The sequence below is a fragment of the Tachyglossus aculeatus genome, chromosome 18, assembly GCF_015852505.1.
Source record: "Tachyglossus aculeatus isolate mTacAcu1 chromosome 18, mTacAcu1.pri, whole genome shotgun sequence".
Taxonomy (NCBI): domain Eukaryota; kingdom Metazoa; phylum Chordata; class Mammalia; order Monotremata; family Tachyglossidae; genus Tachyglossus; species Tachyglossus aculeatus.
Window position 1 is genome coordinate 17,265,249 of NC_052083.1, and position 13,339 is coordinate 17,278,587.

Genomic DNA, 13,339 nt, shown 5'->3' on the forward strand with positions numbered 1-13,339 from the left:
CCTCCTACTTAGACTCTGAGCTCCCTAAGGGAGAGGGACTGTGTCCCTGCACACACATACACACACAACACCACTTTAATTTCACTTTCACTCTCTTTTCTTTTGAGGAAAAAAGCCAGTCTCGACCCTGAGTCTCCGGGGTGAGGGAATCATTCTTATGTTCTGAAAAAAGTCCACATCATAGTGTACGGTGCCCAAGTGTGGCCAATGCATTCTGCAAACCGAAGGGAATGTTGTTCGGGGGTTTAGCGTGATGTGAGTTGGCCACGTTTTTTGATTATTCACTGTTTTCAGTTATTCAGGCATTAGCTCATCTTTCTTCACGTGGGTAATTACATGGGTGGTGTAATTTTACAAGATTCAGAAAGGTATTTTGACCCCTACAAATGCTGACTGTGTTAAGTACCTTTGGACTAAGTCACTGGGAAAGTTTGTGCAACGCTAAGTGATTTCAGGGGGTAAATCAGAGGTGAAGTAACGCCTCTCTTCAAAGGCAGGTTCAGAACTAAATTGGGAAGTCAAATGATAGTGTGAAGTTATGGTCACAGTCCATTGCTCTGCGCAAGTAAATGTTCAGTAAGCAATGTTGATGATATTGATAATAATAATAACTGGTACTGATTAAGGGCTTACTAAGTGCTGAACATTGTGCTTAGCCCTGGGTTAAATACAAGATAATCAGGTCAGACAGATGTTGATGTAAACAATATACTTTAGAGTATATATCTGAAATTGTGTTTTCTTGTATGATAATAATAATGCTATTGGTTAAATACTACATGACAAACATCATGCTAAACGATATACAAGATAATCAGATTGGACACAATCTCTGTCCCACATGGGGCTCATAGTCTTTAGCAGAGGAGGAATAGGTATTTAGTCCCCATTTCACAGATGAGGAAACTGGGACACAGGGAAGTTAAATGACTTGCCCAAGGTCACGCAGCAAGCAGGTGGCCAAGCCAGGTTTAGAACCCAGGTTGTCTGAATCCCAGGCCTGTGTTCTTGCCACTGGACCATCCTGCTTGAATGAAGTGTGGGGGTGTTGATGATGCTGTCAGACTGAGGGAGGAAAAATGACAGGCTAAGCGCTTAGTACAGTGCTCTGCACACAGTAAGCACTCAATAAATACAATTGATTGATTGATTCATCAAAGAATCTCCTGACTCAGAATCTTGTAGATGTAAAAATGCTGGTTTACTTCATATACTTAAGATTAACCATGGACAAATCAGTATGTGTTAAAGAATGAATTATCTGTTTTCTTTTAGAGGAGCAAAAGGGTGTTATCCAGCCCTCAGAATCTTAAAATAGGTCCACACTTTTTCCGTAGGCCTTTGTGTTCTGATGAGCTTCTGTCAGTTAGATACTTGCTATCTTGAAATCATCCTGATCCTGCAGTTTGATTTTTTCCTGTGAGGAGGAGTATTCCACCAAGGTCTGATTCATCAAAAAGAGAATGACAGGACAAAGAAAAGTTATCAAGTATCTAGAAGGGAGGGTAGGCGTTTAAGAGGGAAGGCAGGTACCGTATAATTTTGTCAGAGGGTTTTTTTTTCCTTTCAAAATGTTTCTGAAACTGATGATTTCCAGATCTGAGTCTGGTTTTGTGACCAGAGAGAGCGATGGGGAATAGTATTTACCCTTAGACTACAGCTAGACTCCAACAATTTGGGCATGGCAGAGCAAGATTCCTCACTCCAAAAAAAAAAACCCAAGTAAAAAACCTCTCCTTCACCTAGTGATTTATGTTAGGAACAATGCATCATGATATGGAAGGGATTAATGAATGTCTCAACAGTTACATTTGCACATAATAACAAAATCTTAGTCATTAGTGTCATCTGTGAATATTTTCTTCACAGTTGGTTTTCCTAGGGCTCATGCTTCTCCATCTCTGTTCTCAACTGTGGATTATGAATCAGAAGAGCATACTAAGTTACTGTCAAGAAACTTGGAATTGGCTGGAGGTAAAATACCGTGGGTACTCCACATTCCTTAAAATTTCTAAACATTTGTACTTGATAAACATTGCATATTTTAAACAGAAGAGAGTAGAAAACCTTCTCTTCATGCGATGAGATTGTGAGAGAATATCATTTTTCCTCTTTTCTAATGGTGTTCTGGGTTTCTATAGTGAGAGCTTTCTTGCTCAAGAACTAAAATGTAGTCAGTATAAAGCTGGATAATCTAATTCATCATCAATCATATTTATTGAGCACTTACTGTGTGCAGAGCACACAGAGCAATAATCTAATTGAAGTAAGGGTATCTAAATGCAAGTTGATTTGCATGAAGTATTCTTGTTTTCTGAATTTTTCAGTTCTCCATCATTGGATTGAGTTTTTTTCTCCACGTGTCCCAGATGTATCACTTTGTGCTTGCTGTAGATGTCATCGATCAGCTCCATAAAGGATTTTTCCAAGAATTTGTTGACTTTAGTTTTATTGCATCCTGGGGCCAGGTAAGCAGTTTGGTTCAGTAATTCATGAGTGATCAATTATTCCTAGTTTTCCCTTGGAAGTTTCATTCTCCCAGGAACTGTATTCAATCAGACACCCACATCCCTCAACTCTTCCCACTGTCATTCTATTACATGCCATACCACCCTCAGTCCTCATCGTGAGACATGCAGTGGCCCAGGTTCGAAACTATGGAGAGGAAAGTCTGTCTAATCGGAAACTGGAAATAGGTAGCCAACTGACTTCCAAGCACCATTTTTCTCCTGGTTGGAGGAAGCAGTTCTTGCCTGACAGCATTAGATTTGGGGCGGAACTGGGACAACCTACAGATTCTTGGGAGATATGGATTCCCCTACCAACAGACCCTAGGCAATCTCCACTAGCCCAAGTATCCCAGGCATGAGGAAACTGAGGGAGAAGGGGATGTTCCAGGTTTGCGGAAGGAAGGATGTAATGGGGGGACCGGGGAGGAAAGAGGTTGTCAAACCACTGGTTGTAGCCTCCTCGGTTACCTCTGTTTGTGATAGAGCTGGGAGGAACCAGAATCAGTCTACTGGATTCTATTGATGCCCATCCATATTTGGAGCAGAATCTGGCACTTTTTAAAAAAACAGTATTTAGGTGTTTACCATCTGCCAGGCAATGCACCAAGTGCTGGAGTAGATAGAAGATAATCAGGTTGAACACAGTCCCTGTCCCATAGAGGACTCGTAGCCTTCATCTCCATTTTACAGCTGAGGTAACTGAGGAACAGAGAAGTTAATTGACTTGTCCAAGGTCACACAGCAGATAAGAAGGGGAGCCGGAATTAGAACCCAGGTCATCTGACTCCCAGGCACATGTATGAAGGATGCCAATCTGATTCTTTAGCCAATCTTGGGACCACTGAGCAGACCAATGTGTGAACCCAAAGATCTTCATGTACCATACCATGGTACATGGTACATACCACGTGTACAAATGATACAGATTAACAAAACGGAAGCTTCCCATCTTCTGACTACCAAATTCATGTCAGATTTAGATTCACTTTCTAGACTTCCAACCATCTGGTACTCAAATGCTCGGCATCCTGGAAGCATCCCAAAAGAAATTTATTCTTCAAAATGTGGTCTTGAGACCTAAAAATGCAACAAGGACTTGTGATTTTTATCCTTGTCATTTGTGGTGACAAGTGCCCAATTCCCATTCTCTTCCAGCCTAGCCCAAAGGTCTTAAGACATGTTATAATTTCTGACCATTATGTCTTCGGAGTTTGAGTTTAGTAGTAAAACCTCTGAATTGTAATGAAATGCATTATTTCATTCAAGTCTAACTAATGATGGGTATTCAGACTCTAGTTTGTGGCTTTTTGGCATATTGTACGCTTGGATATATTTGTTCGCATCCTTTTTTAACGTACAAGGAAAACTGATATGCCTTGCTTTTATGCTACAGAAGGCTCGATGTCTTCAAGGAATCCTGTCATTCTTCCTGTTGATCAAATGTATCCGTCTGCTTGGCGTTCACAAACCAATGGCTTCCTGCTCAGTAATGCTATGGCTTTCCTGCTCTAGAATTACCAAGACAGTGGTAAGAATTCTCCTCTTGGATACTGAATCTCTAAAATAGAGTATAACAATTGAAAACATTCGATTACTCTGTGAAATTGCTGTTTTCTGGGAGTTGGAGTAGGTGTCTAGTCTAATCCCAGATTTACCACCCATTGAAGAGAGTGTTCCTGTGGAAAACTGAGATCCAGTTTTGGAATAGTCTACGCAGGGCAAACTTTCCAGTTGTTAGCCTCAATAGGCCCTCTTGCAAGGTAAAGCCAATAAAGCCCTCCTCCAGAGATTTTTGTGACAATTCTTCATGAGAATTGTCGACAAAGTTCCTGGAGATAGCACTGAGTAAAATCAATCAATCAATCGATCATATTTATTGACCGCTTACTGTGTGCAGAGCACTGTACTAAGCGCTTGAGCACTGTACTAAGACCATTCAAATGGCAGTCTAAACTCATACAGTATCTATTGAAAGAATGAATGAAAACATTTTCTGGTTAGCGGCCATTTCAGACACCTGAGCCCAACACCTGCCATTTAACCACCTTCTTCAGGATGACATTCAACACAAGAGTTAACGTTCCGATGCATGTGCCTGGGTAAATCACACCCCATCTTTACCTCCCGTCTCGAGATTAGTCAATTCCAGATTGTCCACTGGGCAATTATTTTATGGTATTTATTAAGCACTTACTGTGTGCCAGGCACCGTACTGATAGGGTAGATGCAAAATACAAGACAAGACACAGTCCAGGTCCCACACTGGGCTCACAGTCTTCTTCCCCATTTTACAGATGAGATAACCGAGGCGCAGAAAAGGGGCCCCAGCAAAGTGATGAAGCTGGGCTGTAATGCTGTAGACCAGCAGGGAGTTGCCAGGACAGCGTTTCAGTAGCCACTGAGGACTTAACCACCCACGTTAGCCAGCTATTTTCAGGATTGCTGCTGGGCCAGCAGAAACTCTGGGTGTTTCTTCGGTCAGAAACCTTCACCAGTAATGGCAAGAGCCCCAGAAGGCAGAGAGCCATGCTGACGCTTCCCCTAGAAGGTCTAGCAGCTAGAGGACAGGCCCAAGAAGCGTCTAACAGCTTCGAATTGCCGTTCTGCCGCTTGCCTGATGCGTCCTTTGACAAGCCAGTTAACCTTTCGGTTCCTCAGTTTCCTCATCTAGAAATTCTGCAAAATGGAGAGTAAGTGTTTCTTCACCTTCCCCATGTGGGACAGGAACTGTGTCTGACCTAATTATCTTGTATCTACCCCAGTGCTTGGTACGCAATAAGAATTTAACAAAAAGAAGCAGCATGGCCTAGTAGATAGAGCGTGGGCCTGGCAGTTAGAAGGACCTTCGTTCTAATTCCGGCTTCACCACTTGTCTGCTTTGTGACCTCGGGCAAGTCACTTCACTTCTCTGTGCCTCAGTAACTTCATCTGAAAATGGGAATAAGTCCGTGAGCCCCATGTGGGACAGGGACAGTGTCCAACCTGACCAGCGCTCAGAACAGTGCTCAGTGCTTAGAACAGTGCCTGGCACATAGTAAGCGCTTAACAAATATCATCATCATCATCATTATTATTATTAGCTTGTATCTATCCTAGCACTAACAGAACAGTTCCTGGCACGTAGTAAGTGCTTAACAAATACCATAAAAATACTACAATGAGAAGCAGCGTGGCTCAGTGGAAGGAGCGCGGGCTTTGGAGTCAGAGGTCATGGGTTCAAATCCCGGCTCTACCAATTGTCAGCTGTGTGACTTTGGGCAAGTCACTTAACGTCTCTGGGCCTCAGTTCCCTCATCTGTAAAATGGGGATTAAGACTGTGAGCCCCCCGTGGGACAACCGGATCACTTTGTAACCTCCCCAGCGCTTAGAACAGTGCTTTGCACATAGTAAGCACTTAATAAATGCCATCATTATTATCATTATTACAATTTTTGTTGATGTTATCATCGGTATTATTATATTTATTATTATGCCTATTCAAGGTTATGAATTATCCGTCATTTGTTTCTATCACAGTTGGTTGGCTATGATAGTCCCCTAATTCTAAACAATAAAGAGGCCCAAGATTACCGATGGCGGTGGATAGATGAAACTAGAACATACCACTAGAACATACCTCCAAAAGATACAGAACCTGGCTCCAGGAAATGTTGGATAGGGCCTGGATCTCCCCACATGTCATAGACCCTATTTTCTTCTTAATCACCTGTTCCGAGGAGCTGATGGAGTCAAATCCATCCAGCCCCTCCCCTCCCCTCAAATTCCAGGCCAAGGAATCCCTCTTTTCAAACCATCATAATCAAACCAAATCTTAATTGCATTTACATTGATGCTATTGATGCCGGTTTACTTGTTTTGATGTCTGTCTCCCCCCTTCTAGACTGTGAGCCCATTGTGGGCAAGGGTTATCTCTATTTGTTGCTGACTTGTCCTTTCCAAGTGCTTAGTAGAATGCTCTGCACACAGTTAAGCGCTCAATAAATACGATTGAATGAATTAATTAATTTGAAAATGGCCAAAATATACACCAAAGGAATGATCCTGCCTTCTCTTGTGAGATCTATTTCTAATATAATTTTGAATGCTGAGTTTAAGTTTTGTAATACAGTTGTGCTGTAGTATCTCAGTGTGATCCTTGTAATGTTTTCCCTAAGGATTTTCCTTTCCTTGCAGTTGGCTGCTGTCCTGCTTACAATGGCTTATTCGTATCTTGGGCGGTTTCTGCTCTTATCCAATGCCTTGGTATTTGACAGTCTCATCGGCTCCATCCAGACACTACTGTTGGATTTTCTGGGAATCCTGGAAAGAGAAACAGTCTTACTTTTCCACAAATCCAACTGTTATGTCACAGTGTGCTATTATGGAACCTTTCTCATAGTGATGTTCTTTCTATGGGATTTAATGGTAATGATTATAAAATTATATACATCTAATTTATAAACTATATAAATATGTACTTTTTGGTCTGCTTTGCTCATGTTACAGTTGTTTGTTCTTTAATAATAATAATTATGGTAATTGTTAAGCGCTTACTATGTGCCAAGCACTGTTCTAAGAACTGGGGTAAATACAGGGTAGTCAGATCATCCCACGTGGGGCTCACAGTCTCAATCCCCATTATACATATGAGGTAACTGAGGCCCAGAGAAGTCAAGCGACTTACCCAAGGTCACATAGCAGACAAGTGGCGGAGGTGGGATTAAAACCCACGACCTCTGACTCTCAAGCCCCGGGCTCTTGCCACTAGGCCAATTCAGGTAATTGAAAAACAGTATTACTTAGTGGAAAGAACACAGGACTAAGGTCAGAAAATCTGGGTTTTAATCCCAGCTCTGCCACTTGCCTGCTGAGTAACCCTTGACAAATCACTTCGCTTTGCCTTGCTTCAGTTTCTTCAGCTGTAAAATGAGGATTAAATACCTGTTCTCCCTCCCCATTGTACTTCCCAAGCACTTAGTACAGTGTGCTCTGCACATAGTAAGTGCTCAATAAGTACGAATGAATGAATGAATAAATAAGATTATCAGACTGTGACTGATCTGATTGTCTTGAACCAACGATTAGCCTACTGCTTGGCACATAGCATTTAACAAATCCCACAGTTATATTATTAATATTATTATTATTATTACTACTACTATTACTTAACAGCATACAGTGAGATTCTCTTTCCTGAGTCCAGTTTATGTATCTCTTCATTGTAGATCATTTTCTTCTAACTCTGTTTGAAACTGTATTACTAGGGCTTACAAAATAAGTGCCTCTTGCTGCTAATGAGAATGAAGACTAGAAAAGGTGTTTCATGGGTACAGAGTGTGGTAGAAGGGAGGATAAGTCCTTCATCAGTCAATGGTATTGAGCACCTACTATGTGCAGAGCACTGTACTAGAAGCCCAAAAGGGTTCAGTGCAGTAGAGTAGATAGGACATGTCACTGCCCTTAAGGATCCTACAGATTAGAAGGGGAAAACAGACATTAAAATAAAATACAGATAGGGAAATGACAGACCTTAAAGAGAAGCAGCATGGCATAGTACATAGAGCACAGAGCTGGGAGTCAGAAGGGCATGGGTTCTAATCCCAGCTCCGCCACTTGTCTGCTGTGTGACCTTGGGCAAGTCACTTGATTCTTCTGGGCCTCAGTTACTTCATATGTAAATAGGGATTGAGATTGTGAGCCCCACGTGGAACAAAGACTGTGTACAACCTGATTTGCTTGTATACAGTCCATCCCTTAGTACAGTGCCTGGCACATAGTAAGTGCTTAACAAATACTATAATTAGTATTATTATTTTTATTATGTGTACATAAGTGCTGTGGGGCTGGGGATGGAGTGGATATCAAACTATTTCAGGGGTACAGACCCAAGGGCATAGACAGTGCCGAAGGTTATATAGGAGAAATGAGGGCTTAGAGAGGGAAGATCTCTTGGAGAACATGTGATTTAATAAGGCTTTGCAGGTGTGGAGTGAGTTTCGGTCTGTCATATATGAAGGGAGAGGAAGTTTCAGGCTAGACAAGAACAAGGGCAAGAGATCCAAGATGAGAAAGATGTCATTACCTGCTGTGGTGCAGGGGAGGTGTACACATATCAACTTCTGTGGCCATGGAAGCTTTACTTTCTGGAAGTCAAGCAGGGAAAAGGAGGAGGAGGAGGAGAAGATGGTGAAAAGAAGCAAAGAGCTTATTTTCACATAGGTCTTGGTGATGGAAACTTAAGAGTGGAGAGAGAAAGAGAGCAAATGTTTTTCACAGTCAAGAGAATGAAGAGTGGAGTCTTTTATGGTCCTTTAATGATGGTATTTGTTAAGCACTTACTATGTGCCAGGCATTAACTATACGGAGCCCTTTCTCAGAAACCGTTGTAGGAGTGGGGAAAGAGTGGGGAAGAAGGCTTGGTGGAAAAAGTAGTATTAAAACAAACACAAACACTAGCTATGCAGATATTGTCTATGTGAATTGTAGAAATAAAACCTAAAACAAAACCCAAATCTAAAATATTTAAATCCAGTTATTACCCAGTTAAAGAGACATCCAAATCACTACTCCGTTGCTACTCTTTAACTGAAAAAAAAAAATTCAAGTCCAAATAAAAGCGAATAATCCATTCAAAACACGGAATTGGGAACTTCTAGAGTCTGGGATAAATGTCTACAGAAGTGTGAATCAGAGGCCATAATGATCAAAACAAATTATTTAGAGTCAAAAGAAAAGTAATCCTTTTTCCCTATTTTAAAAAGAAATTAGTATTCATTTTACAATTAATAAAACCAGAATGGCTGGCAGTAGGTCTGGATCTTATCTGGTAGATAAATGGAACCAGTTTTAATTGGAGTCTGGCAGTTAAGATTCATCCTCCAAATTGCTCATAAAGCCCTCTAGGGATTAACTTTAGTTAGTCTAATCTATTTAAAACGTTTCGTTTGTCCACCATATCGCTCCTAAAAAAAATAGTGTTTTCCTGAAATATTTCCAGGGTATTAATCTTGGCCATTTCAAGAATCCATGAGTTAGAACCAGATGCAAAAGGGTTGCATCAGCATAATCCTGGTGCCTGACTCAAAAACAAAGTACGTATTTATCATGGCTACTCTGTTGACACATTCTTCATTTGCTTTCTAGTTGGAACACGAAATGAGAATTCCAAAATGAATACTCTCATTCCGTTTCATTGCAATTATTGTGACAGGAGAGTTACAAAGCAATAATTAAATGTCTATTTGCATGTTGATTCATTAGTAACTGGTTGGCAGACTATTCTTGTAACAGGATTTGAGTTTTTTTGGTTTATTTACAGTTTGGAATTAGTGATGGAATCCTCTGAAGTCATTCGTCAAATAAATGGTATTTATTGCTACTGAGTAAAAATCACTGTACTGAGCACTAGGGGAGGACCACAGAGGCAGGATTCTGCTCTCCAACTATTTGTAAATAATTTTTGTCCGTCCCCTAAGAAACTTACAATATAATGTGGAAGACACAGGCATAGAGACAGAACAAAATTATGTACGAAGTGTGGGAAAGGAGTAAAAGCAAGGAAGTAGTAGAAAGATCTTGGGGCAGTAGCTGAATAATTGAATATGTAAATAAATATGCATATGTATATATCTATAAATGTATACATGTTAAGGTAGAGTGTTCGGTTGTGGAAACTAGGTTGAAAGTTCATTAGGGAAGCCTTGTGGAGGAATAGGTTGGATTTTAGGAGGGCTTTGAAGATGGGAAGAGCTGAGGTGTGATGTTTGTTCGTTTTATGGTATTTAAGTGCTTACTATGTGCCAGGCACTGGGGTTAATACAAGGTTGTCAGTTGGATATAGTCCCTGTCCCACATGGGGCTCACAGTCTGAATCCCCATTTTACAGATGAGGTAACTGAAGCATCTAGAAGTGAAGTGACTTGCCTAAAGTCCCACGGCAGATCAGTGGCAGAGCCGGGATTAGACCGGTTAGTGAGACAGGAGGAAAATAATCGGCAAAACCAAGGACAGTAAGTGATTCAAAGAGACAGGTATGGTGCACAGTGGAAAAGGTAGCTGAGAGGTGTAGAAAGAATAGGATAGAGTAGAATCAGTTGGACTTGGGGATGAAGAGGTTACCGATGACCTAGGAATGTTCCTAGTGAGATGAAGGGGGCGAAAACTGTGTCAAGATTAGAGAGTTTTTTCATTTGTTTTGGGGACTGTTTTTAATGGTACTTGTCAAGGACTTACTATGTGCCAGCCACGAGGCACTGGGGGAGATACAAGACAGTCTGTTTGGGTGCAGTCATCATCATCATCAATCGTATTTATTGAGCGCTTACTGTGTGCAGAGCACTGTACTAAGCGCTTGGGAAGTACAAGTTGGCAACATATAGAGACAGTCCCTACCCAACAGTGGGCTCACAGTCTAAAAAGTGGGCTCACAGTCTAAGTACTGCAGGGTGGGGAACAGGTATTGAGAAGCAGCATGGCGTAGTGGCTAGAGCAAAGGCCAGGGACTCAGAAGGTCATGGGTTCTAATCCCGGCTCTTCACTTGTCTTCTGCTGTGTGACCTTGGGGAAATCACTTCACTTCTCTGTGCCTCAGTTACCTCCTCTGTAAAATGGGGATTGAGACTGTGAGCCCCACATGGGACAGGGACTGTGTCCGACCCGATTTGCTTGTATCTACTCCAGTGCTTAGTACTGTCTTTGGCACATAGTAAGTGCTTAACAAATACCATAATTATTATTATTATAATTAGGTATTGAATTTCCACTTTAAAGGTGAGAAAACTCAGGCACAGTCGTAGTAATAATAATAATAATGTGCTTAATATGTGCCAAGTACTTTACTAAGTGATGGAGTGGATGCAAGCAGTTGGGGTTGGACACAGTCCCCCTGTCCCATGTGGGGCTCACAGTCTCAATCCCCATTTTACAGATGTGATAACTGAGGCACAGAGAAGTGAAGTGAGTTGCCCAACATCACACAGCAGACATGTGGCGGAGCTGGGATTAGAACCCATGACCTTCAGTCTCCTAGGCCCATGTTCTATCCACTCTGCCATGCTGCCTCTCACTCAGTAGATACTAATGATTGTTGGATTAATTGAATAGCAGAAGGAAGGTGGAGTGTTAAAGGGGGCCTGGGATTTTCCTATTTCACCGTTATGCTAATAGAATTTGTCCTATTCTCCAGATGAGAGGAGTCCTCACTAGTTTTGCCAGAGATGCAAAGAAATCTCTCCGAAATAAGCAGCTCATCAGGTTTGAGGAAGTCATTGCCTACCTCCAGGAGAAGATGTCGTCTTTACTAGGACTTCAAAGCCGAACACCAGGCCCTAGTGGCACCCTGGAATGCAATGTAGGTGTTTTTTTATGTTTGACCAATGTTTTTGGTATTTGATCAAGTTTAGGACTTAGAAATATCAACACCAGTCCTTGGTGGCACATGGGAGAACCACATTAGTGTTTTGCTTGCTGGACCAAAAATAATAATTGCTGTGGTATTTGTTAAGCCCTTGAGCCCCACGTGTGACAGCCTGATTTCCTTGTATCTACCCTAGTGCTTAGAACAGTGCTTGGCACATAGTAAGGGCTTAACAAATACCGTTATTGTTATAATTATTAAGTGCTTACCAAGCACTGTTCTAAGAGCTGGGGTAGATGCAAGTCAATCAGATTGGACACGGTTCCTGTCCCACACAGGGCTCACACTCTATATCCCCATTATAAAGTTGAGGCAACCGAGGCCCAGAGAAGTGAAGTGACGTGCCCTAGGTCACACATCAGACATGTGGCAGAGCCAGGATTACACCCGTGCTCTATCCTCTAAACCATGCAGCTTAATTTTTGTAGGACGGATCACATTTTCAGGTTTCTTCTCGGTGTAGTGAGAAATATTGAAAGAAAAATCACATGTTAATCCATTTGTCATTCATCTTGTTTTCTTTCTTTTAGACTTTCTACCTGGATGAGGTTGAACGGTTGATGGACGAGCTACTCTTCAGAATTACTGCCTTAACAAACGGCCTCGGTGCCTCTCTCCCAGAACAATCCCACACCGATCCAGAAGGAGGGAATGATTTTTTAGTACCTCACACTGATCGTCAGCATTCTAGCCAAGCTCATGGTAGGAGTCTTTTGGATTCACACAATCAAGCAAAATCTAGATCGTGTGTGAAGCGCCATTAAAGTTTTGGCAAAATGTGATTGGTGAAAGTGACTGAGCCGGGAGATGGGGTGAGGGTGGCTGGGCTAAAGCTGATCGGGATTATCCAAGGATTCCAGCCCTGGGGAACACCAGCCCCGACTTTCATCATGTCTCACAGAGAGTGAGATGGCATCTCGGTCCTTATCTTTCCAGGCCCCCTGCTTTATCAACCCAGGAAGAAGGGGTTAAAGGAGTTTCCTGGGAGGAAATCCAAGGCACTATTTTCTCTCTTAGGATCTTCCCCTTGGTCCTCTTTTTCCCTCTCCCTGCTTCTTCACGACCCACGGAACAGTCCTGTCACGTGACGGATGCTCTTGCTACCGGCCATTCCCCGACAGCCGGGCCTCAGGCCCCAGGACACCTCAGTCAACAACCCCACCCTAAAATTCTGCCAGGGATGATCTGAAATCCAGAATCACCGACCCTGCTGTGGGGAAATTTTAATTTAATCCATTCATGGTATTTACTGAGCACTTACTGTGCTAAGAGTACTACACTGAGCACTTGGAAGAATGCAATAGAACAGAGTTGGTAGGTTTCCTGCCCACATTGACCTTATAGTCTAGAATGGAGATACAGACATGAATATAAATAAATAATTTTTGGATATTTACCTAAGTGCCGTGGGACCAAGGGTGGAGCTAATATCAA

General features: G+C 42.0%; 1 protein-coding gene across 1 annotated transcript in view; it reads left to right on the forward strand.

The window, feature by feature from the left end:
* The window catches only part of PKD1L1 (polycystin 1 like 1, transient receptor potential channel interacting), a 97,089-nt gene extending 84,338 nt beyond the window's left edge, over positions 1-12,751 (forward strand). Inside the window, exons 51-58 of the mRNA XM_038760087.1 lie at positions 1,870-1,974; positions 2,328-2,468; positions 3,904-4,038; positions 4,524-4,609; positions 4,871-5,200; positions 6,666-6,915; positions 11,675-11,839; positions 12,436-12,751. Of these exons, the coding sequence (XP_038616015.1) occupies positions 1,870-1,974; positions 2,328-2,468; positions 3,904-4,038; positions 4,524-4,609; positions 4,871-5,200; positions 6,666-6,915; positions 11,675-11,839; positions 12,436-12,669 (1,446 nt within the window). The 3' untranslated portion in view covers positions 12,670-12,751. The remainder of the gene's footprint in view (positions 1-1,869; positions 1,975-2,327; positions 2,469-3,903; positions 4,039-4,523; positions 4,610-4,870; positions 5,201-6,665; positions 6,916-11,674; positions 11,840-12,435) is intronic.
* The last annotated feature ends 588 nt before the right edge of the window (positions 12,752-13,339 follow it).